Raw genomic sequence first — 26,090 nt, forward strand, 5'->3', positions numbered from 1 at the left:
GAAAGAAGAAAATCTTGTGCTACAAGGCTGCAAGAGGAGAGGAGGCATGCAGTTAGCAAGATCATAAGAGCAGTTAGCACGAAAATAGCAGTAGAAGATAGCAAGAGATGCGACATTGTGGCGATGAGAAAGATGCTGTGAAGACAGTCAGAGGAGAGGAGAGGAGTTGATGAGACAAAAAGCTTTTGATTCCACCCTGTCTGGAAGAGCAATATGAGTGGAACCCCCAGACATGTGAAGCATACTCCATACATGGACAGATAAGGCCCCTGTTGCCTGTCCCAGTATGCGTGTGTCTAGTACTGTCAGTATCTCCACACTTGTATTGGGCTTTCTTTTATTACTTTTTTTTACTGTTTTTGTGGTGTGACTTTACGTTGCTAAAACTTTTGCTTGCATTATGAAGAAGCTTTTAGCTTCTAAAGGACCATAGGCAGCTATTACCACTTTACAAGATGAGAATTGGAGGTGGCTGCTTTGAATTTTATGCTAAGTTTAGCTACTTTTTTGTCAATTATTCAAAGTTCATTCATTAATAAAACTGCTTACAAGCTAGTGAGGATAATCTCTCAGTCTCTGCCATGCTCTCACCATTGCCTAAAGAGTGATTCTAATGAATCCATTTCCCTGCTTGCTTCCTCCTGCCCTCACTTCTCAGTGCTACGTGTATTGCCCGCTCATGCTTAACCACTTGCTACATGTCTTAGTGACCTTGTAATAGGGCAGGAATTCAATTAAAACTGTTTAGCATGTGTGAAGAGAGCTCAGGGCTCATGTTTTCGTTAGGCATTAGCCATATCAGTCAGGGAAAACAGACACCTGGCTGGCAAGTGACTCACTCCCTCCAAAAGTCTCTCCTCTTGAACTTGTTGTCTCTCCATAACCACTGCACATAGAGACTTCTGGATGGCATTGTTAGAAAGAAAAAAGTCCACTTCATTTACTCTTCCATTGTGTTGATACAGGCTATTTTTAACATTTAGCACTGGAAAATGCAGTAGGGCGGGAACTTAGTAAAACTGTTTAGTGTGCCTGAAGAGAGCTCAGGGTACCTGTTTTCATTTGGCACTAGCCATCGTTAGAAAGAGGAAGACTTGATGGTGAGTACAGAATCTATTTCATTCACTCTTCCATTGTAGGCTAAGTTTAAGGTGTGTGTGAATACTGGTTATTTTCAATGCATAGCGCTGGAGGGCTGGTCCTAGTTGAACAAAAATTACCACCACTGCCAGTCCTTCAGGGATTAAAGGAAGATGATTACAATTAAGATGAAGGATGAGATTACTGAGAACCATGAATAAGGCATCCACATGGTAATTGTTTTTTTTTTAATTTGGGACAATAATTTGTATACATAATATTGTTTAAAATTTCTTTTATATGAATATTTCTTGGTTGATTGAATGGATCAAACATGTTCTCATTAATTCTTATGGGGAAATTTTATTTGATTTACAAGTAAATTTGAATATTAGCCCTTATCAGGAATGGATTATACTTGCAAACTAAAGTACTACTATGTATATAGTAGTACCTGACAATAAGAAATTTTTTGACCACTTAACTTCCAAAGTGTAGCATATTCTGATTCTCTTCCCTTTCGTGGAGAACTCCATTCCTGGAGACTGCAATGTTCACCACCAGCTTTGGCTTTCCTCTCCCTTCACTGACCATCCTGGCGAACTAGACCTCAACTTTGCTATCCTCCACGACCTAGAGCAATTGGTGCAACACCCTACTCATATTCCTGACCGTCTTGGAGACATGCCCAACATTTTTGACCTTTTCTGATCTCTAATTCTTCTGCTTATGTTGTTACCCTCTCTTCTCCATTGGGCTCCTCTGATCACATTCTCATGTCTGTATTTTGTCCTATTGCTCCAATCCCTCCTCAGGATCTCCCTAAGCGGAGGTGCCTCTGGCATTTTGCCTCTGCTAGTTGGGGGGATCTCAGGAGGTATTTTGCTGATTTTTTTTTTTTTTTTGGAATGACTGCTGCTTCTATGTCAAAGACCTGTCTCTGTGTGCTGAGCACATAATGGAGGTGATAGTGTTTGACTTGGAGGTGTAAATTCCTCACTCTTTTTCTTGACCTAAACCTTCCAAACCTTGCTTTAACACAGCCTGTTCTCATGCTATACATAATAGAGAGGTGGCCAACAAAAGCTACTTAAGCCTTCCATCACCAGAATCTTATGCACTTTATATTTATGCCCAGAACTATGCCAAGTCTGTTCTCCAACTAGCCAAAAAATTCTTTATTAATAGAAAGTGTCAAAATCTTTCAAGATCTTGTCCCCTTGTGACTTCTGGGATCTAGCTGACAACATCTCCAATAAATTTGCTTCTTCTTTCCTTCCTTTATTTCAACCAGATGGCACCACATCTATCTCTAAAGCTGAACTCTTTGCTCATACCTTTGCCAAAAACTCTACCTTGGATGATTTAGGGCTTGTTCCTCCCTCTCCTCCACCCTCTGACTACTTCATGCTACCTATTAAAATTCTTCCCAATGATGTTTTCTAAGCCCTTGCTGGCCTAAACCTTCAGAAGGCTTATGGACCTGAAGGGGTCCCTCCTATTGTTTTCCAAAACTGCACCTCTGTGCTTACACCTTGCATAGTAAAACTCTTTCAACTCTGTTAACATCCACCTTTCCTTCTTGCTGGAAGTTTGCCTACATTCAGCCTATTCCTAAAAAGGGTGACCATTCTAATCCCCTCAAACTACTGTCCTATTGCTTTGATTTCCTGCATTACAAGGAGGAGGCAGTAGACACCTGCCAAAACGATAATTACTCCCAGTGAGGTCTAAAGCAATGTTCAGGGTGCTGTGAACTTATCATTAAACCCAGCTGTGACCTCACTGAACATTTCCCTTTGTGTCCCACAACACAAGGGGGCAGTCACAGCCTGCCCTCTAAAGACAACTCTCTTCTTCCACACAAAACTACAAGCACCTAATAACACACACACCCTTCACTCAAAAATTTTAAAATCATCATGGCGACTCCTACACCAGCCTCAGAGTCCCCATCTGGGGAGGGGACCATAAATGTCCCCAGGTCGGACTGCCTTTCTGTCGACGACCCTAAGTGTCTTGACACCCCCCTCAACTTTTTCTTCATTAACTTCTGCAACATTCGTGGTCTAAGATCTAATTTTCAATCTGTAGAACACCACCTCTCCTCTTCTAAACCTCATCTTCTTTTCCTCACTGAAACTCAGGTGTCTGAGGCAACTGACAGTAGCCCCTTTTCTGTTCCCTCCTACTTTCTCTATCCTCATTTTCGATCCAAAGCTGGATGCTGCGTTTATGTGCGCAATGACTTAACCTGCTCTTGTGCCCACGCTCTTGAATCTTCCGAGTTTTCCACCATCTGGCTACGACTACAGAGTCACTCTCATACTAAATTTATCTGTGCTGTATACCTTTCACCTAACTACTCTGATTATAAGAAATTCTTTGACTACTTAACTTCCAAAGTGGAGCACATTCTGACCCTCTTCCCTTTTGTAGAGATCTCCATTCTTGGTGACTTCAATGTTCACCACCAGCTTTGGCTTTCTTCTCCCTTCATTGACCATCCTGGTGAACTAGCCTACAACTTTGCTATCCTCCATGACCTAGAGCAATTGGTGCAACACCCTACTCGTATTCCTGACTGTCTTGGAGATACACCCAACATTCTTGACTTTTCCTGACCTCTAATCCTTCTGCTTATGCTGTCACCCTTTCTTCTCCGTTGGACTCCTCCAATCACAATGTCATACCTATATCTTGTCCTATCACTCCAATCCCTCCTCAGGATCCCCCTAAGCGAAGGTGCCTCTGGCGTTTTGCCTCTGCTAGTTGGGGGGACCTGAGGAGGTATTTTGCTGATTTTCTTTGGAATGACTACTGCTTCCGTGTCAGAGACCCGTCTTTGTGTGCTGAGCGCATAACAGAGGTGATAGTGTCTGGCATGGAGGCGTACATTCCTCACTCTTTTTCTCGTCCTAAACCTTCTAAACCTTGGTTTAACACAGCTTGTTCTCGTGCTATACATGATAGAGAGGTGGCCCACAAAAGGTACTTAAGCCTTCCATCACCAGAATCTCATGCACTTTATATTTCTGCCCGGAACCATGCCAAGTCTGTTCTCCAACTAGCCAAAAACTCCTTCATTAACAGAATATGTCAAAACCTTTCAAGATCTAACTCCCCTCGTGATTTCTGGCATCTAGCCAAAAATATCTCCAATAACTTTGCTTCTTCTTCTTTCCCTCTTCTATTTCAACCAGATAGCACCACTGCTATCACATCTATTTCTAAAGCTGAACTCTTCACTCAAACCTTTGCTAAAAACTCTACCTTGGACGATTCTGGGCTTGTTCATCCCTCTCCTCCACCCTCTGACTACTTCATGCTACATATTAAAATTCTTCGCAATGACGTTTTCCATGCCCTCGCTGGCCTAAAACCTCAGAAGGCTTATGGACCTGATCTGGTCCCTCCTATTGTTCTCTGAAACTATGCCTCTGTGCTTGCATCTTGCCTAGTCAAACTCTTTCAGCTCTGTCTGTCAATGTCAACATCTACCTTTCCTTCTTGCTGGAAGTTTGCCTACATTCAACCTGTTCCTAAAAAGGGTGACCGTTCTAATCCCTCAAACTACCGTCCTATTGCTTTAATTTCCTGCCTATCTAAAGTTTTTTAATCTATTCTCAACAGGAAGATTCTTAAACATCTATCACTTCACAACCTTCTATCTGATCACCAGTATGGGTTCCGTCAAGGCCGCTCTACTGGTGATCTTCTGGCTTTCCTTACTGAGTCTTGGTCATCCTCTTTTAGAGATTTTGGTGAAACTTTTGCTGTTGCCTTGGACATATCAAAAGCTTTTGATAGAGTCTGACACAAAGCTTTGATTTCCAAACTACCCTCCTACAGTTTCTATCCTTCTCTCTGTAACTTTATCTCAAGTTTCCTTTCTGACCGTTCTATTGTTGCTGTGGTAGATGGTCACTGTTCTTCTCCTAAATCTATTAACAGTGGTGTTCCTCAGGGTTCTGTCCTGTCACCCACTCTCTTATTATTCATTAATGATCTTCTAAACCAAACTTCTTGTCCTATCCACTTCTACGCTGATGCTACCACCCTGCACTTTTCCACGTCTTTTCATAGACGTCCAATCCTTCAGGAGGTAAACATATCTCGTAGGGAAGCCACAGAACGCTTGACTTCTGATCTTTCTAAAATTTCTGATTGGGGCAGAGCAAACTTGGTATTGTTCAATGTCTCAAAAACTCAATTCCTGCATCTATCAACTCGACACAACCTTCCAGACAACTATCCCCTCTTCTTCAATGACACTCAACTGTCCCCCTCTTCTACACTGAACATCCTCGGTCTGTCCTTTACTTATAATCTGAACTAGAAACTTCACATCTCATCTCTAGCTAAAACAGCTTCTATGAAGTTAGGTGTTCTGAGACGTCTCTGCCAGTTTTTCTCATCCCCCCAGCTGCTAACTCTGTACAAGGGCCTTATCCGTCCATGTATGGAGTATGCTTCACATGTCTGGGGGGTTCCACTCATACTGCTCTTCTAGACAGGGTGGAATCAAAAGCTTTTCGTCTCATCAATTCCTCTCCTCTAACTGACTGTCTTCACCCTCTGTCTCACCGCTGCAATGTTGCATATCTAGCTGTCTTCTACCGCTATTTTCATGCTAACTGCTCTTCTGATCTTGCTAACTGCATGCCTCCCCTCCTTCCGCAGCCTCGCTGCACAAGACTTTCTTCTTTCTCTCACCCCTATTCTGTCCACCTCTCTAACGCAAGAGTTAACCAGTATTCTCAATCATTCATCCCTTTCTCTGGTAAACTCTGGAACTCCCTGCCTACTTCTGTATTTCCCCCTTCCTATGACTTGAATTCCTTCAAGAGGGAGGTTTCAAGACACTTATTCATCAATTTGTGACCACTGCTTTGACCCTTTTATGGGACTGGCATTCAGTGGGGATTTTTTTTTATTAGATTTTTGTTGCCCTTGGCCAGTGTCTTTCCTACATAAAAAAAAAAATATCTAAAGTTTTTTAATCTATCCTCAAAAGGAAGATTCTTAAACATTTATCACTTTACAACCTTCTATCTGATCGCCAGTATGGTTTCTGTCAAGGCTGCTGTACTGGCACAAGGCTTTGATTTCCAAACTACCTACCTATGGGTTCTATCCTTCTCTCTGTAACTTCATCTCAAGTTTCCTTTCTGACTGTTCTATTACTGCTGTGGTAAATGGTTACTGTTCTCCTAAATCTATTAACATTGGTGTTCCTCAGGGTTCTGTCCTGTCACCCACTCTCTTCCTATTATTCATCAATGATTTTCTAAACCAAACTTCTTGTCCTATCCATTGCTACACTGATGATACCACTCTGCACTTTTCCACATCTTTTCATAGACATCCAACCCTTCAGGAAGTAAACAGTTAATGCAAGGAAACTGCAGAATGCCTGACTTCTGATCTCTCTAAAATTTCTGATTAGGGCACAGCAAACTTGGTATTGTTCAATACCTCAAAAAACTCAATGCCTCCATCTGTCAACTAGACACAACCTTCTAGACAATTATCCCTGCTTCTTCAGTGACACTCAACTGTCCCCCCCTTTTCTATACTGAACATCCTCAGTCTGTCCTTTTCTTGTAATCTAAACTTGAAATTTCACATCTCATTTCTAGCTAAAACATCTTCTATGAAGTTAGACATTCTGAGACATGTCTGCCAGTTTTTCTTAGCTGGAGCCCAGAAAACGGCAACACTGTTTCCTCATGTACAGGACTCAGACCCTACAAAACACATCTCTAGGTATTCCTGGTGATGTTGTCCTCTTCCATGTCCAGGTGATGTTGTGGGTTCCCCATAAAATCAGCTCTTTGCTGGTAGTGAATGCATCTGGTGTTGTTGTTGACTTGATCTTTATCTTGTGTGTGTGTGTGTGTGTGAGAGAGAGAGAGAGAGAGAGAGAGAGAGAGAGAGAGAGAGAGAGAGAGAGAGAGAGAGAGAGAGAGAGAGAGAAAGAAAATAAGAACAATCCTGATAAATTGAATGGTACTGAATGAGAATGAAAATGGATGGAAGGAGCATAAATACAAAGAGAATGGATGGAGGAAAAATGAAAAGAGTAGAGGACAGGAAAAGAGAATACTTGTTTCTCAATACTTTCTCCCTACCTAATTCTTCACCTACTCTTCACCCTTGCTGCTTATATTTATTCTTTCTATTTTCTCCCTGTACTCCCATCCTCCTCCTTTACCCTTGCTCCACATCCTTGCACCATGTACTCTCCTTCCCCCGTTAGAAAAAATTAAAATTCAATATTTATCCTGTCTCTTCACTAATGAAAAGTACTTTTTTCAATAAAATAACTACATTTGATTTTGAAAGTTTAAAACTTCAACATGCTTATGTTCCGAAAACTGAAATTATCGATTATCAGTTTGGAACCAAAACTATTGGTGATGAATTGATAACACAGGAAAATAATTATTGGATAACCTATAACCTGATGTCATTACCATGATAAATTATTACGATAATTTATCGTGATAACACCCACCTTCACTTGTCTCAAACCCCCCTCCCTGTCATCTCCCTTCCTTATCTGTCAGAGACTTTCTCTCATTCCTATTTTGTCCACCTCTCTAATGCAAGAGTTAACTAGTATTCTCAATCATTCATCCCTTTCTCTAGTAAACTGTGGAACTCCCTGCCTTCTGTATTTCCTCTTTCCTATGACTTAAACTCTTTCAATAGGAAGGTTTCAAGACACTTGTCCTCTTTTTTTTTTTCTCTCTCTCCCATTCTATTTGACATCTATATGGGAACTAGCAACATGTTTTTTTTTCTACTGGCTAGTGGCCCTCTTACATAAAAAAAAGGGACTAGGGAGAGGAAAGGGGAGGAGGGAGGGGAGAGAGAGAGAGAGAGAGAGAGAGAGAGAGAGAGAGAGAGAGAGAGAGAGAGAGAGAGAGAGAGAGAGAGAGAGAGAGAGAGAGAGAAGGGAATGGAGAAGGGAAGGGAAGGAAGAGAAGAGAAGAGAGAGAAGAGGAGGGAAGGGAAAGGAAAGGAGGGGAGGGGAGGGGAGGGGAGGGAAGGGAAGGGAAGGGAAGGGAAGGGGAAGAAGAGAGAGAGAGAGAGAGAGAGAGAGAGAGAGAGAGAGAGAGAGAGAGAGAGAGAGAGAGAATTTTATCAGTAGTAATATTATTAATAACGATATTTGTGCTCAGTGCACTCCTGCTTCAACTCCACACCTGTAGGCCTAGGCTTCTGTACTACGGCTGCATTAGATGCACGCTAATTATAAGATACTTATTTTCAAGAAAAAATGTCTAATGTGCTGGCAAATATGGTACAGTGATGCCTCAGTATATGTCTGCTTTGAAGTAAGTCAAACTTGGCATACATCTTGTTTGGATGCAAAAAAAAATTTGCTCGGCATACAATCTTTGTTTGGAATGTGACCTGCATGCTTGAATTTGTATGGGTCAAAATGAGTCACAACACCGCACGCTACCCTTGTTTACCTCTCTCGAGACAAAGTCAAGACTGCCCACAAGCAGTGTTGCCAGGTTGGCGGGACTCTCCTTCCAAACAATAACATCTCCCTTCTCAGCACCATCCTAATAAGCACTCAACTCTTCTCAGCAAGGTAAAATGAGGTTCATTTATTTCATCTAAATGCTGTTGTATTTACTGTATTTAATGGCATATAAGACACACCTTTTTTTATAAAAATGTCTCAGAAAATCACCCTGCATCTTGTATGTGAATGTTAGGTCTCCTGTAGATTTAATTTTGAAATTTTCTTCACCTGTACACATGAAGATTTACACCACAGTATTATAAGCAAGGGTGCTATATCATATTTTTCAATCATAATATGATGTAAGGACATGTTGAAAATGAAAATGTGGTCCAGGTGCCAAATTTGTTGCTGACATCTTGGCAACAGGACTGCGTCCTACGCCTCACCTTCATGACTAGGCCACTACCTCTGTTCTATTACTGCAATCATGTAGGATATTTTTACTTTTGTGATTACTTGCTTTTTATTTAGCTGTACTGCTAGCTTGCTTTAAATATTACATGCTTAAGTACATAAAAAAAAAATTTTTTCCTAAATATGTTGTGCTGAAATGAGGCACTTAGTGCAGGAAGGGCGATTCTACATTTTTGGCAGTTCTTAGTTAGACTCGCCAAAGCATTCTCCTCACCACTATCTACATGTTGCCATCAAAATCAGACCATTTCGCCTTTACAACATGGTTGAAAATCCCTTTGAATATAGGGATGCATCCTGACTTAATGCTTAAAACTTTGCCATGTGGGTGGAAGGTGTCGAGAAGAATCATATTGTAGTAGAGGTGAACCTCACATCCCTGGTAGCAATGAGTGGCGAGGTGCCCTCTGACGTCATGCCACACTTTCCTCACAGCCAATTAGATGAGAGCACATCCTGCCAAATGCCAGTAGCTTGACTATTAATCACCTCCTCCACCCACATGCCAAATTATCACCTTAACTTTGTTGCTTCTCATAATTTTTATGAGTACACTCAACCCCCAGCTATCGCGAGAAATTGGTCCCTTAACATCGCCGTGATAGCTAAAAACGCGATAGCCATTGTTAAGAATACATAGGAAAAAAAAAATTGTTCGTGGCCCGCCAGAGTAGCAACACAATTCAACATATTGGCACCTTTTTTTTCCCCTCATCTCACCATGATTTATAGATCAGTCTTGAGGAGGACATGATTTGAGCTTCGCACAGCATTATGTCCAGCACTATCACTAGTGAGGTTCATATGTGCCTTAATGTGGTCCTTCTTAAGGTAAATACCTCTCACTGTAGACTCGTTGATGCCGAACTTAGCGCCCACTGAACTTTTACTTTGTCCACTCTCGATCAATTTCACTATCTCATATTTCACAGCATATGTAAGGTTCTTCCTCTTCTTGATTTCTTTCCCAGGCGCCGCTGTTGCCTTTCGCTGGGTCGGGTTGGGTGGTAGCGATCTCCCTGGGTGGCCAGGAGGGGAAGTAGAGGCCATTGTCCCGAGAAACACACGCGTGACCTTGAGATTCACCACGGCACGTGCCACTTAGTCAACTGTGGCGGGAGGGACTAGAGGGATGGGGGAGCGGGAGAATGGCTGGATAAGGAAGCGGGAGTGTGCAAGCCAATCACGGCCTAATATGTCAGTCAAATTCAGCCAATTAGCAAGCGAATCTGGCCAAGAAATATGACGTAGCTGTCACGTGAACATCCTGGACATATAACGACTCATGGGCCGCGATAGCTCCACTAGGATTCGCGTTAGCCCATTTAATGTGTTTTTTATTGTTCCCGTGATAGCTTTAAACCGCGTTAGCAAAACCCGCTATAGCTGGGGGATAAGTGTACAAGGTCTATATTTGTGTATAATTACATTGAAGGAGTAATGATTTTCCTTGCTTTAGAGGCATCAGGCACACAAAGGAAGTGGTAGTTCATTGGTAATGCCTGTTTTTGTTTATACGAAATATTTTCATGATAGGCATGTATTGGTAAATACACAAAGGCAATAGCAATTTATTGTTAATCCCTGTTTTTGTTTATACCAAAATACTTTCATGATACTCATGTATTGTTAAATATAGGAAAGAATTAACAATTTATTGGTAATCTTTGTTTTTGTCCATACCAAAATATTTTCATGATACTCACATGTTGGTAAATAAATGAAGGAAGTAGCAATTTATTGGTAATCCTTGTCTTTGTTTATATCAAAATATTCAAATGTAAGGTGAAATCCTTCACTTCATATTCAGAGTTTAAACCCACTTATAAGTGGTGTGCCTTATAAGCCCATGAATCATAAGCCGTCAACTACGGTACTATTTATTTATGCTTTTTGCTTCCCCTTCTCTTTTTTATTAATATACCTATCTGAACCCACCTTAATTTGGTTTTTGAAACATTATCACAGATAACCCTTACATAGGTTAAATTCCACTTGGTAACAAATCAGGGGCATAGAGCATGCATGAATTTAGGAGAGTGGAATGGAAGTGGGGGGATTTTTGGTGGAACTAATAAATAGTGCCCTCTCATTCCAAAACAGCAATACATTATTTTCTTTCTTTTTTCTTAGTATCTTTGCTGGTGATCCCTGGGGAATATTTAAATAAAAGTAGAGAAATATTTATAGATATGCATAAATGCAATAAATATTTATCCCCTGCTGTATATAGCTGACATTATAGATTCCACAAATGAACCTCGAAGCATTTTGTTAGCACATTGCAAGGCATGAAAAATTAATTATGAAAATATTTACATAATATTTTTTTTGATAAAAAAGCAGTTGAATATGAGCTGCCTGCAAAGTCCATGACACAGTAGGAACTCATAATTGTGATGGTATGTAACATTTACAGCTCTAGTGGGAATGCTCCCATTGTAGCAGTCAACCAGTTCAGGCCAAGCAGCTTGCCAATGTTTGTTGGCCCTTCACCCTTCTGCGCCCATTTTACTATGTCTAATTTAACTTCCTTAGTGATTATTTTCCTTTTCCTTGATGCACTGCCATCTAAAGAGTCTGCCTTGCACCTGGGGACCATAATGGAAAAAAAAGGCAACATAAATTAGAGCAAATAATTACCAATCCAAAATGGCACACAAGACTGACCGATGTTTCCTTCCTCGGTTTATTGCTGCATGATGCCATATTCCTCCATTGTGGTTAATAACTAGTTGTTTGTAAAATTTTTATTTTTTTATGCAATATGAAAAGAATTAAAGAGCAGAGACTAGAAAACTGATACAAACAAAGAAAGCAATAAGGGAAGAGAGCCAAGACCATATAAATAAAACAAAATAAAAATGTAATACATAGTATATTTTTTATTTGCTCTCTATATTAAATTTAGAAAAAAGCTTGTGTTTGGTATCTGCAAATCCTGGATGCAACCCCTACAAGACTTAGATATATCTATTTTTATAGTTTAAACTATAAAACATACATCTCACACTTTATAAGTGCAAGGCAAAGGCAAGCTCCATTGAACTCATTGTGGCAGACTTCACAGATGAACACATGCAGATGGCAAATTACTAGAGTGATCAGCTGCCTTTTCTTTCTCTTCTTGTGACCACAAATTGCTGACCTTGAGAGAAAATAAAGACGTGGTCACATGAGACAGTTTCTTGAGAATTTTGTACCGAGATTCAAAGTTGGCATCATTTCACAGGAAACTTGGCAGAATATTCTGCAAAATCTTGACCACCAGCATGTTGATTATTTTCTCTCAAGGTTGGCAAGTTGTGGTCACAAAAAGAAGAAAATCAGCTGATTGCTTCAGTAGTTTGGCACCTGTGTGTGTTCCTCTGCTGAGCCTGTCACAGTGAGTTCAGTGAAGCTTACCTTTAATATTACCTAGCCTTTAATGTTACCTTGCTTATCATGTTGTAATTTTAGGTTAGGTAAACTAGTGTAGGCCCTTGGGATGGCTTGCCACCCCAAATTAAGATGTTATATTGCCTAAAAAGTTTTTTTTTCTCCCCCCTTTCCCCCACCCCTTTTTTTTTCAATCTGAATATGCAAAATCATGAATGTCTAACTGTGAATAGGCTGGTGAACACTGTAGTATGTGCGTCGTGTAATGTAAGAGATGAGTGTATTGGAGGGCATGCTGATACCTTCTGTGGAAGTGCAGCACTGAAAAAAATAAAATAAATAAATAAATAAATAAAAAAGTCAGCAAAGGAGAATGTATGTAACTATGAAATAGCATAAGTTGTGACCACTGTAAATCGAGGACTCCATGTATTATATTAGTATATTACACTCAAACATAACTTGTTCCTCTTTGGAAATCCATATCTTTGGAAATACAGAAGCAGGCAGGGAGTTCCAGAGTTTACCAGAGAAAGGGATGAATGATTGACAGAATAGGGATGAAAGAAGAAAGTCTTGTACAACGAGGCTGCGGGAAGAGGGGAGGCATGCAGTTACCAAGATCAGAAGAGCAGTTAGCATAAAAATAGCGGTAGATGACAGCTAGAGATGCAACATTGCAGCGGTGAGAGAGAGGCTGAAGACAGTCAGTTAGAGGAGAGGAGTTGATGAGATGAAAAGCTTTTGATTCCACCCTGTCTAGAAGAGGAATATGAGTGGAACCCCCCAGACATGTGGAGTATACTCCATACATGGATGGATAAGGCCCTTGTACAGAGTTAACAGCTGAACGGGGTGATAAAAACTGGCAGAGACGTCTCAGAACGCCTAACTTCATAGAAGCTGTTTTAGCTAGAGATGAGATGTGAACTTTCCAGTTCAGATTATAATTAAAGGACAGACCGAGGATGTTCAGTGTAGAAGAGGGGGACAGTTGAGTGTCATTGAAGAAGAGGGGATAGTTGTCTGGAAGGTTATGTTGAGTTGATAGATGGAGGAATTGAGTTTTTGAGGCATTGAACAATACCAAGTTTGCTCTGCCCCAATCAGAAATTTTAGAAAGATAAGAAGTCAAGCGTTCTGTGGCTTCCCTGCGTGAAATGTTTACCTCCTGAAGGGTTGGACGTCTAAGAAAACACATGGAAAAGTGCAGGGTGGTATCATCAGCGTAGGAGTGGATAGGACAAGAAGTTTGGTTTAGATCATTAATGAATAATAAGAAAAGAGTGGGTGACAGGACAGAACCCTGAGGAACACCACTGTTAATAGATTTAGGAGAAGAACAGTGACCATCTACCACAGCAGCAATAGAACAGTCAGAAAGGAAACTTGAGATGAAGTTACAGAAAGAAGGATAGAAGCTGTAGGAAGGTAGTTTGGAAATCAAAGCTTTGTGCCAGACTCTGTCAAAAGCTTTTGGTATGTCCAAGGCAATAGCAAAAGTTTCACCAAAATCTCTAAAAGAGGATGACCAAGACTCTGTAAGGAAAGCCAGAAGATCACCAGTAGAGCAGCCTTGACGGAAGCCATACTGGCAATCAGATAGAAAGTTGTGAAGTGATAGATGTTTAAGAATTTTCCTGTTGAGGATAGATTCAAAAACTTTAGATAGGCAGGAAATTAAAGGAATAGGATGGTAGTTTGAGGGATTAGAACAGTCACCCTTTTTAGGTACAGGTTGAATGTAGGCAAACTTCCAGCATGAAGGAAAGGTAGATGTTGACTGACAGAGCTGAAAGAGTTTAACTAGCCAAGGTGCAAGCACGGAGGCACAGTTTTGGAGAACAATAGGAGGGACCCCATCAGGTCCATAAGCCTTCCGAGGGACTAGGCCAGTGAGGGCATGGAAAACATCATTGCTAAGAATTTTAATAGGTGGTATGAAGTAGTCAGAGGGTGGAGGAGAGGGAGGAACAAGCCCAGAATTGTCCAAGGTAGAGTTTTTAGCAAAGGTTTGAGCAAAGAGTTCAGCTTTAGAAATAGATGTGATAGCAATGTGCTATGTGGTTGAAATAGGGGAGGGAAAGAAGAAGAAGCAAAGTTATTGGAGATATTTTTTGGCTAGATGCCAGAAGTCACGAGGGGAGTTAGATCTTGAAAGGTTTTGACACTTTCTGTTAATGAAGGAGTTTTTGGCTAGTTGGAGAACAGACTTGGCATGGTTCCGGGCAGAAATATAAAGTGCATGAGATTCTGGTGATGGAAGGCTTAAGTACCTTTTGTAGGCCACCTCTCTATCATGTATAGCACAAGAACAAGTTATGTTAAACCAAGGTTTAGAAGGTTTAGACAAGAAAAAAAGTGAGGAATGTACGCCTCCATGGCAGACACTATCACCTCTGTTACGCGCTCAGCACACAAAGATGGGTTTCTGACATGGAAGCAGTAGTCATTCCAAGGAAAATCAGCAAAATACCTCCTCAGCTCCCCCCATCTAGCAGTGGCAAAATGCCAGAGGCACCTTCGCTTAGGGGGATCCTCAGGAGGGATTGGAGCGATAGGACAAGATACAGATATGGAATTGTGATTGGAGGAGCCCAATGGAGAAGAAAGGGTGACAGCATAAGCAGAAGGATTAGAGGTCAGGAAAAGGTCAAGAATGTCGGGTGTATCTCCAAGACGGTCAGGAATACGAGTAGGGTGTTGCACCAATTGCTCTAGGTCATGGAGGATAGCAAAGTTGAAGGCTAGTTCACCAGGATGGTCAGTGAAGGGAGAGGAAAACCAAAGCTGGTGGTGAACATTGAAGTCTCCAAGAATGGAGATCTCTGCAAAAGGGAAGAGGGTCAGAATGTTCTCGACTTTGGAAGTTAAGTAGTCAAAGAATTTCTTATAGTCAGAGGAGTTAGGTGAGAGGTATACAGCACAGATAAATTTAGTTTGAGTGACTGTAGTTGTAGCCAGATGGTGGAAAACTCGGAAGATTCAAGACCGTGGGCATGAGAGCAGGTTAAGTCATTGCGCACATAAACGCAGCATCCAGCTTTGGATCGAAAATGAGGATAGGGAAAGTAGGAGGGAACAGAAAAGGGGCTACTGTCAGTTGCCTCAGACACCTGAGTTTCAGTGAGGAAAAGGAGATGAGGTTTAGAAGAGGAGAGGGGGTGTTCTACAGATTGAAAATTAGATCTTAGACTGTGAATGTTACAGAAGTTAATGAAGAAAAAGTTGAGGGGGGTGTCAAGACACTTAGTGTCGTCGACAGACAGTCCGACCTGGGGACATTTATGGTCCCCTTCCCAGATGGGGACTCTGAGGCTGGTGTAGGAGTCGCCATGATGATTTTTAAAATTTTTGAGTGAAGGGTGTGTGTGTTATTAGGTGCTTGTAGTTTTGTGTGTAGGAAGAGAGTTGTCTTTAGAGGGCAGGCTATGACTGCCCCCTTGTGTTGTGAGACACAAAAGGAAACGTTCAGTGAGGTCACAGCTGGGTTTAATGATAAGTTCACAGCACCCCCTGTACAGTGCTTTAGACCTCACTGGGAGTAATTGTCGTTTCAGCAGGTGTCTACTGTCTCCTCCATACAATATACAAGAATTTTAGGCACTAAAAGTGATGTTTGAGATCTTTATAACTGTGTACAACAAAGAAAGGGGTAAGAGAATAGATTTTGCAATTTCTAGCCAGTAGATCATTTAGAGGTGATGATAGAACAAATAAAATGTCTGATTAGTGATTAAGGGAAGATGTGTCAAATAGCAGAGAAAAGGTTAAACAAATTGAACAAAAACAAAGTGTCTGATTAGTGATTAAGGGAGGATGTGTCAAATAGCAGAGAAAAGGTTAAACAAGTGCCATGAACTTGGAGAAGTACTGCCAAATCTTAATGAAAATGAAAGACAGAAGACTGTTAGTGATGATGAGGACGTAGATAATCTTCTTGGTGATGTTCCTGATGATTTTTCTGGATTTACTGGGAAGAAAAGATTGAAGACAAAAGAATAAAAGCTTTGGGAGTTATAAAAAGAGGCAAGTAAGAGTAAGAAGAGAGAGGATGGTGGTGATGGCATTTGTGGAACCCAAGCATGTAATTTCATCATGTAATTTAGCCATGCTATCTCTTATCTATTTTATATTTCATATCAGTACATTTATTTATAGACTCAAATGCCAGTACCATATATCATGTTTGGAAATAAGCCCTCAGTCCAATTTTTCCTGTTTTATAATCTTCCCCATACATCTTCCATGTATTTACATCTAATGAATTTGTATGTGATGGGTAATTTTGGTGCCTATTGTTATTATTATTATTATTATTATTATTATTATTATTATTATTATTATTTATTTATTTTTTTTCTTATTTTTTATTTATTTATATTTTTTTATGTAAGAGGGACTCCAGCCAAGGGCAACAAAAATCTTATTAAAAAAAAGCCCACTGAGATGCCGGTCCCGAATAGGGTCTGAAGTGCTGGTAAAAAATTGAAGGATATGTGTCTTGAAACCTACCTCTTGAAGGAGTTCAAGTCATAGGAAGGTGGAAATACAGAAGCAGGAATGGAATTCCAGAGTTTACCAGAGAAAGGGATGAATGATTGGGAATACTGGTTAACTCTTGCATTAGAAAGATGGACAGAATAAGGGTGAGAGAAAGAAGAAAGTCTTGTGCAGCGAGGCCGCATGAGGAGGGAGGCATGCACATAGGAATATCAGAAGAACAGTTAGCATGAAAATAGTGGTAGAAGATAGCAAGACATGCAACATTCCGGTGATGAGAAAGAGGCTGAAGACAGTCAGTTAGAGGAGAGGAGTTGATGAGATGAAAAGCTTTTAATTCCACCCTGTCTAAAAGAGCAGTATGAGTGGAACCCCCTAGACATGTGAAGCAGACTCCCTACATGGATGCATAAGTTCCTTGTACAGAGTTAGCAGCTGGGAGGGGGTGAGAAAAACTGGCGGAGATGTCTCAGAACGCCTAACTTCAAAGAAATTGTTTTAGCTAGAGATGAGATGTGAAATATCCAGTTTGAATTATAAGAAAAGGACAGATTGAGGATGTTTAGTGTAGAAGAGGGGGCCAGCTGAGTATCATTGAAGAAAAGGGGATAATTGTCTGGAAGGTTGTGTCGAGTTAATAGATGGAGGAATTGAGTTTTTGAGGCATTGAACAATACCAAGTTTGCACAGCCCCAATCAGAAATTTTAGAGAGATCAGAAGTCAGGCATTCTGTGGCTTCCCTGCATGAACTGTTTACTTCCTGAAGGGTTGGACGTCTGTTAAAAGATGTGGAAAAGTGCAGGGTTTTATTGTCAGTGTACGATCGGATAGGGCAAGAAGTTTGGGTTAAGAGATCATTGGTGAATAATAGGAAGAGTGTGGATGACAGGACAGAACCCTGAGGAACACTGTTAATAGATTTAGGAGAAGAACAGTGACTGACTACCACAGCAGCAATGGAATGGTCAGAAAGGAAACTTGAGATGAATTTACAGAAAAGAGGATAGAAGCCATAGGAGGGTAGTTTGGAAATCAAAGCTTTGTGCTAGACTGTATCAAAAGCTTTTGATGTCTAAGGGAACAGCAAAAGTTTCACCAAAATCTTTAAAAGAGGATGACCAAGACTCAGTAAGGAAACACAGAAAAACACCAGTAGAGCAGCCTTGACAGAAACAATACTGGCGATCAGATGGAAGGTTGTGAAGTGATAGATGTTTAAGAATCTTCCTGTTGAGGATAGATTAAAAAATTTTAGATAGGCAGGAAATTAAAGCAGTAGGATGGTAGTTTGAGGGATTAGAATGGTCACACTTTTTAGGAACAGGCTGAATGTAGGTAAACTTCCAGCAAGAAGGAAAGGTTGACAGACAAAGTTGGAAGAGTATGACTAGGCAAGGTGCAAGCATGGAGGCGCAGTTTCGGAGAACAATAGAAGGGACCCCATCAGGTCCATAAGCCTTCTGAAGGTTTAGGCCAGCGAGGGCATAGAAAGCATCATTGTGAAGAATTTTAATAGGTAGCATGAAGTAGTCATAGGGTGGAGGAGAGGGAGGAACAAGCCCTGAATCATCCAAGGTGGAGTTTTTAGCAAAGGTCTGAGTGAAGAGTTCAGCTTTAGAGGTAAATGTGATGGCAGTGTTGCCATCTGGTTGAAATAAAGAAGGGAAAGAAGAAGCAAAGTTATTGGAGATGTTTTTGGCTAGATGCCGGAAGTCCAGAGAGAAGTTAGATCTTGAAAGATTTTGACACTTTCTATTAATGAAGGAGTTTTTGCCATGGTTCTGAACATAAATATAAAGTGCATGAGATTCTGGTGATGGAATGCTCAAGTATCTTTGGTGGGCCACCTCTCTGTGTTAAACCAAGTTTGGAAGGTTTAGGTCGAGAAAAAGAGTGAGGGATGCATGCCTCCATGTCAGACACTATCACCTCTGTTATGTGCTTGGCACACAGAGATGGGGCTCTGTCACAGAAGCAGTAGTCATTCCAAGGAAAATCAGCAAAATACCTCCTCAGGTCCCCCCCTGCAACTAGCAGAGGCAAAATGCCAGAGGCACCTCCACTTGGGGGATTCTGAGGAGGTATTGGAGCGATAGGACAAGATACAGAAATGAGATTGTGATTAGAGGAGCCCAACGGAGAAGAGAGGGTAACAGCATAAGCAGAAGGATTAGAGTTTAGGAAAAGGTCAAGAATGTTGGGCGTATCTCCATGACGCTCAGGAATACGAGTAGGGTGTTGCACCAATTGCTCTAGGTCATGGAAGATAGCACTGAAGTGTCCAAGAATGGAGATATCTGCAAAAGAGAAGAGAGTCAGAATGTGCTCCACTTTAGAAGTTAAGTAGTGAAAGAATTTTTTATAGTCAGAGGAGTTAGGTGAGAGGTATACAGCACAGATAAATTTAGGTTGGGATGACTGTAGTCGTAGCCAGATGGTTGAAAACTCGGAAGATTCAAGAACGTGGGCACGAGAGCAGGTTAAGTAATTGTGCTCATAAATGTAACATCCTGCTTTGGATTGAAAATGAGGATAGAGAAAATAAGAGGAAACAGAAAAGGGGCTACTGTCACTTGCCTCAAACACCTGTGTTTCAGTGAGGAAAAGAAGATGAGGTTTATTAGAGGAGAGGTTATGTTCTACAGATTGAAAATAAGATCTAAGATCACGAGTGTTGGAGAAATTAATGAAGAAAAAAGTTGACGGGGGTGTCAAGACACTTAGGATCAATACCAGAAGAGTAGTTCAACCTGGGGACATTTGTGGTCCCCTCCCCAGATGGGGGACTCCGAGGCTGGTGTAGGAGTCGCCATGATTTTGAATTTTGAGTGAAGGTTGTGTGTGTAATAAGGTGCTTTTAGTTTTGTGTGAAGGAAGAGAGTTGTCTTTAGAGGGCAGGCTGTGTATTGTGAGACACAAAGAGAAACGTTCAGTGAGTTCACAGCTGGGTTTAATGATAAGTTCACAGCTTCCCCTGATCCAGTGCTTTAGACCTCACTGGCAGTAATTATCATTTCAGCAAGTGCCTACTGCAATATATTACTGTAATGAGCATGCTGCCATCCCTGCTCCTTTCACCTGCAGTCATAGTAGTGAGTAAGCCACCCCTGCCACTGCTACCACCAGTGATAATACTGTGCCAGTTTTTATTCACTAACACTTGAATATTATATCATGAAATCTATGTATTTCTCCACTGGGCTCCTTCAATCACCTTATATCTGTATCTTGTTCTATCATTCCAATCTCATCCCATGACACTGCAAAGCAGAGGTATTTCTTGTGTTTTGCCTCGGCTAATTGGGGGGACCTGAGGAGGCATTATTCTAATTTTCCTTGGAATAACCACTGCTTCTGTGTTAGAGAGCCATCTCGTTGTGCTGAGTGAATAACAGAAGTGATAGTGTCTAGCATGGAGGTGTACATTCCTCATTCTTTCATTCAAGTTAAACTCTCCAAACCTTGGTTTAATACAGTCTATTCTCATGTTATTCATGATAGAGAAGTGGCCCACAAAAGGTACTTGAGCCTTCCATCGCATGAATCTCATGCACTTTATATATCTGCCTGGAATCATGCTGAGTCTGTTCTCCAACTAGCCAAAAACTCCTTCATTAATAGAAAGTGTCAAAATCCTTTGTTATTTCTGGCACCAAGCCAAAAACATCTCCAATAAGTTAACTTTATTTTTCCCACTGTTATTTCAACCTGATGGCACCATTGCCATCTATCTCCGAAGCTAAACCCTTCACTCAAACCTTTACCAATAACTCTATCTTAGATGATTAAGGGCTTGTTCCTTTCTCCACCCTCCAACTACTTCATGCTTCCCATTAAGATCTTTCACAGTAATGTTTTCCATGCCCTCACTGGCCTTAACCCTTAGAAGGCTTATGGACCTGATGGGGTCTCTCCTATTGTTCTCCAAAACTGTACCTCCATGCTTGGACCTTGCCTGGCCAAACTCTTCCAACTCTTTCTATCAACATCAACTTTTCCTTCTTGCTGGAAGTTTGCTTACATCCTGTTCCTAAAAAGGGTGACTCAAACTACTGTCCTATTGCTTGATTTCCTACTGCTAAAGTTCCTTCCTTCCTTAAAGAATCTTCTGTGATAAGAAGATTCTTATGATTTTGGTGAAACTTTTGCTCTTGCCATAGACATATTCAAAGCTTTTGATAAGAGTCTGGCACAAAGCTTTAATTTCCAAACTACCCTCCTATGGCTTCTATCCTCTCTGTAACTTCATCTTTAGTTTCCTTTCTGACTATTCTGTTGCTGCTTCGGTAGATGGTCATTGTTCTTCTCAAAAGTTTATTAATAATGGTCTTCCTCAGTTTTCTGTCCTGTCATTCATTCTTTTTTTTTTTTATTCATCAATAATCTCTTAAACCAGACTTTTTGCCCTACCCACTCCTACACTGATGATACTACCCTGCACTTTTCACATTTTTTTTGTAGATGTTCAACCCTTCAGGAAGTAAATAGCTCATGAAGAGAAGCCACAGAACACCTAACTTTTGATCTCACTACAATTTCTGATTGAGACAGAGCTAACTTAGTATTGTTCAATGCCTCAAAAACTCAATTCCTCCATGTATTAACTCTACACAATCTTCCAGATAACTATCCCCTCTTCTTTATTAACACTCAGTTGTCCCTCTCTTCTACACTGAACATCTTTGGTCTGTCCTTTATTTATAATCTAAACTGGAAACTTCACATCTCATCTTTAGCTAAAGCAGCTTCTATGAAGTTAGATATTCTGAGTTGCTGCTATCCAGCATTGCAGCTAACCCCAGTGTTAGCAGTGACTGAACTGTATGTAACAGAATTACAAGAATCTATTAGGAAACCTTCAAAATAGCTAGATGCATCTCAGATAGCAATAAGAAATCAGAATAATTTACATTTTGTGTCACTACCATACTACAAATGAGAATTTTATAATTCAGTGCATCCACAGCATAAGTCAGGGTTCTTCCAATCTCTCAACTTGCAATATTTTCTTCCATAGGTTTTGAGTCAGCTAGGAGATTTGTTGCATCATTTTGGACCCTTGCTAGATGACATTTGGCTTCTAGTCATTAGTTGCCTTGAAGGAGGAGACACCAACTTGAAAATGTCAGCTCTTATTGGCATAAATCACCTTATGGACACCTGTGGCCTTCCTGTGACTGTGGAGGTGAGTGCTGAATCTCTCTTGTTTTATTTCATGAGTCTTCCATTTCAGGTTGATATAATCTAATAAGGATGAAAGAATATATCATTTCATTAAAGGAAAGATGAAAGAGAAAAAGTAACAACAGGACTTAACTTTGTTATACTCTCCCTAATAGGTCTGAATCTAGCAATATCTAGTCTTCGTATAGCTAAAACTTTCTCTCAGTGGCCAAGATAAAATGATAGACAGTGGGATTACTTTTCAACAATACTTTTTGTGATAGCCACTAAGAGAAAAAATGAAGAAAGTAATTATATTTTTATAGTAAGGCCAGTATCTGATATATTAATCCTCCAGGAAAGACATGACAATATAGAAAGTAAAATCTCTTGCTTTCTCTGTTATGTTCAAGAGGGAAAGCTGTGTTAACATCAGTTAATTCTGATATTGTTTTCTGCTTAGATAAATCTCAGGTGAAATAATAATTTGGTTCTTACTGAAATGTCAAGTTAAGGGAAGGTGCTGCCTGGTACTTAGTAGGCTTGTATTGCCTTGAGTTCAGGTAAACCCATTCCATAATCTAGGAACAAAATTTTTTGATTGAAGGCACTGTTTTCTGGAAATTCCCAAGATTTGATGAGGAAAGAGCAGCTAATCACTCCATTATTTACTCTTCCATCATGAATCTTTTATTCTCTCTCTCTCTCTCTCTCTCTCTCTCTCTCTCTCTCTCTCTCTCTCTCTCTCTCTCTCTCTCTCTCTCTCTCTCTCTCTCTCTCTCTCTCTCTCTCTCTCTCTCTCTCTCTCTCTCTCTCTCTCTCTCTCTCTCTCTCTCTCTCTCTCTCTCTCTCTCTCTCTCTCTCGGTACTATACTCATCTGCCTATCAGTCTATTTATCTACCTGTCACTATAGTTACATATGCTTTGTTATATATGCATATCTGATCTAGAGCCAACATAGTTTCATAGTATGAAAAGAGTTATTTCTTTAAACTTATTAAGCTATTAGCCATAACTGTATGGAGATTAAAATAATTCACTATTGTGTTTGTGTCTACAGTTAATAACCTAATCTCAGACTTTTATTCACAATTGCATTTTATAAGAATAAATATCCAGTTATACCTTTGCCTTTGCAGAATTTTTAAATTTGGTATCCTGTGTGTCTATAGTTTAGATTTTCAAGCAGCTGTTGCTTCATTATAGTCTACTGAGATAATACTATAATTCTTATTTGAAATATGAGTTGTTGGTAATTGCAGCTTCATATGATAGGTTAAGGATCCTATGCATGACTGCTTTTGTTTATTTGTGCACTCATCAAATTATTTGCTCTCATTTGCAGAGGATAGACTACTTTATGCAGTGCATAGGAGGAACAGTGCTGCTCCATGCCACATCAGCAGAACCTCATAGTACAACAGGAGTTACAGTGGCAAGTTCCACTGTGATGCAGCAGCATTCAAGCAGTGGAGGCACAGTTATTTCCTTGAATGAAAGAACAATCACAGATGCTTTGGCTGGAGTGGTGTTGAACCTGAAAGAACACATCCCAGAGCTGATTCCATTTCTGCAAGAGGAATTTCTAGTTACACTGTATAGAATATTCAGTCCATCCAGTGTTTTGGAGAAGATACCAGGTAGTGTTTGCTAAATATCTTATTAGCTTATTGACTTAAGACTGATTTAGATGCAGGTAAAATGAAATTGAAGGAAAAATATTGTTTGATGATCAATAGAGATGACATGTTGTTTGGGAATAGTACTGTGCTTCTTGTGGAGAGGACAAAATGGCTATGGGCAAAGAGGAGGCTCCCAACTGGGAGAGGTTTTGTGTGAGCAGCCTTAATTAATATAAATGAAATTAATGCAGCAAAAAAGATAAGGGAGATAGTAGAAAGTTCTGTAAAAGGAAGGTTAAATATAAGAAAGTGGCATGGAAGCTTCTGGAATAATTAATTGCATAAATAGGAGTGAAAGTGGAGTGTAATAGGAGTTGAAAGGAGCAGTGGTGTTGTGTAATATGGATGTGAAAAGTGAAGGAAGGGGAGAAGAAAGATGTGCACTCCTAATGTCCCTTACAGTATGGAAGGGTATAACAGGCATGTATGTGAAGAGGAACAAGGATAGTGTGGCTGGAGGGAGAAGCATAGATAGTGAATAAAAAACATTTTGTCTTATCAACTCCCCTCCTTTATTTGACTATCCTCAGCCTTTCTTTCTCTTTTTGCTGCAGTGTTTCACTCCTTGCAGTCTTCTACCGCTACTTTCACGCTAAGTGCTCTTCTTATCTTGCAAACAGCATGCCTCCCATCATGCCCCAATCTCACAGCGCTTCTTCCTTTCATCTTTATTCTGCCTGCCTCTCTAATGCAAGAGTTAACCAGTATTCTTAATTTTTCATCCCTTTTGCTGGTAAACTGATTCTATATTTTCCCTACCTTTGACTTGAACTCTTTCAAAAGGGGAGTTTCAAGACTTTTTTAATTCTAGATAATCCTTTAGTCTTACATTTAAGGGCTGGCACCTCAGTGGTCCTTTTTTTCCTTCCCTTTGTTGCCCTTGTCCAGAACTTCTCAAACTTAAAAAAAATGTGGATGTGTGCATATGCACCTGTATATGTAAGAAGTCAAAAAGGGAGGGAGGAAATGAGAAAATTTTTAAATGATCTGAGTGAGTGCCTGAAAAAGATTGGAGGCAGGACTGTTTTGGTTAGATATATGAATGTAAATGTTGGAAGTAATGAGGTAGCTTGTTTAATAGGAAAAATAGATGTAGCTGGAGTAAATGACTATGGGGACTTGCGGTGGATTTGTGTGCAGAAATGGACTAATTATTGATAAAAGCATTCCTCCTGCATAAAATTATTAATAACAACAAATATAGGAGGGGTGAAAGTGATAAACAAAAGAATCAGGTTAAATTTGTAACAGTGGAGGAGGCAGTAGACACCTGCCGAAACGATAATTACTCCCAGTGAGGTCTAAAGCACTGTTCAGGGGGTGCTGTGATCTTATCATTAAACCCAGGTGTGACCTCACTGAACGTTTCCCTTTGTGTCTCACAACACAAGGGGGCAGTCACAGCCTGCCCTCTAAAGACAACTCTCTTCGTCCACACAAAACTACAAGCACCTAATAACACACACACCCTTCACTCAAAAATTTTAAAATCATCATGGCGACTCCTACACCAGCCTCGGAGTCCCCATCTGGGGAGGGGACCATAAATGTCCCCAGGTCGGACTGCCTTTCTGTCGACGACCCTAAGTGTCTTAACACCCCTATCAACTTTTCTTCATTAACTTCTGCAACATTCGCGGTCTAAGATCTAATTTTCAATCTGTAGAACACCCCCTCTCCTCTTCTAAACCTCATCTTCTTTTCCTCACTGAAACTCAGGTGTCTGAGGCAACTGACAGTAACCCCTTTCTGTTCCCTCCTACTTTCTCTATCCTCATTTTCGATCCAAAGCTGGATGTGCGCAATGACTTAACCTGCTCTCGTACCCACGCTCTTGAATCTTCCGAGTTTTCCACCATCTGGCTACGACTACAGAGTCACTCTCATACTAAATTTATCTGTGTTGTATACCTCTCACCTAACTCCTCTGATTATAAGAGATTCTTTGACTACTTAACTTCCAAAGTGGAGCACATTCTGACCCTCTTCCCTTTTGCAGAGATCTCCATTCTTGGAGACTTCAATGTTCACCACCAGCTTTAGCTTTCCTCTCCCTTCACTGACCATCCTGGTGAACTAGCCTACAACTTTCCTATCCTCCATGACCTAGAGCAATTGGTGCAACACCCTACTCGTATTCCTGACCGTCTTGGAGATACGCCCAACATTCTTGACCTTTTCCTGACCTCTAATCCTTCTGCTTATGCTGTCACCCTTTCTTCTCTGTTGGGCTCCTCCGATCACGATCTCATATCTATATCTTGTCCTATCGCTCCAATCCCTCCTGAGGATCCCCCTAAGCGAAGATGCCTCTTGCGT

At 40.6% G+C, this 26,090-nt stretch overlaps 1 protein-coding gene across 4 annotated transcripts in view; it reads left to right on the forward strand.

The window, feature by feature from the left end:
- LOC135102203 (serine/threonine-protein kinase atr-like) overlaps positions 1-26,090 on the forward strand; it is a 479,415-nt gene that overhangs the window by 44,775 nt on the left and 408,550 nt on the right. For 3 of the 4 annotated variants that reach the window (XR_010269589.1, XM_064007031.1, XM_064007034.1), the window contains 2 exons: positions 21,943-22,110; positions 23,435-23,729. The exons of the other annotated variant lie outside the window; for it this stretch is intronic. Coding sequence is in view for 2 of the 3 variants with exons in the window: in XM_064007031.1 (XP_063863101.1) it covers positions 21,943-22,110; positions 23,435-23,729 (463 nt within the window). In the remaining variant the exon portion in view is untranslated. The remainder of the gene's footprint in view (positions 1-21,942; positions 22,111-23,434; positions 23,730-26,090) is intronic. 4 annotated transcript variants of the gene reach the window in all.

This window comes from Scylla paramamosain, chromosome 7, assembly GCF_035594125.1.
Source record: "Scylla paramamosain isolate STU-SP2022 chromosome 7, ASM3559412v1, whole genome shotgun sequence".
NCBI classification, from domain to species: Eukaryota; Metazoa; Arthropoda; class Malacostraca; order Decapoda; family Portunidae; genus Scylla; species Scylla paramamosain.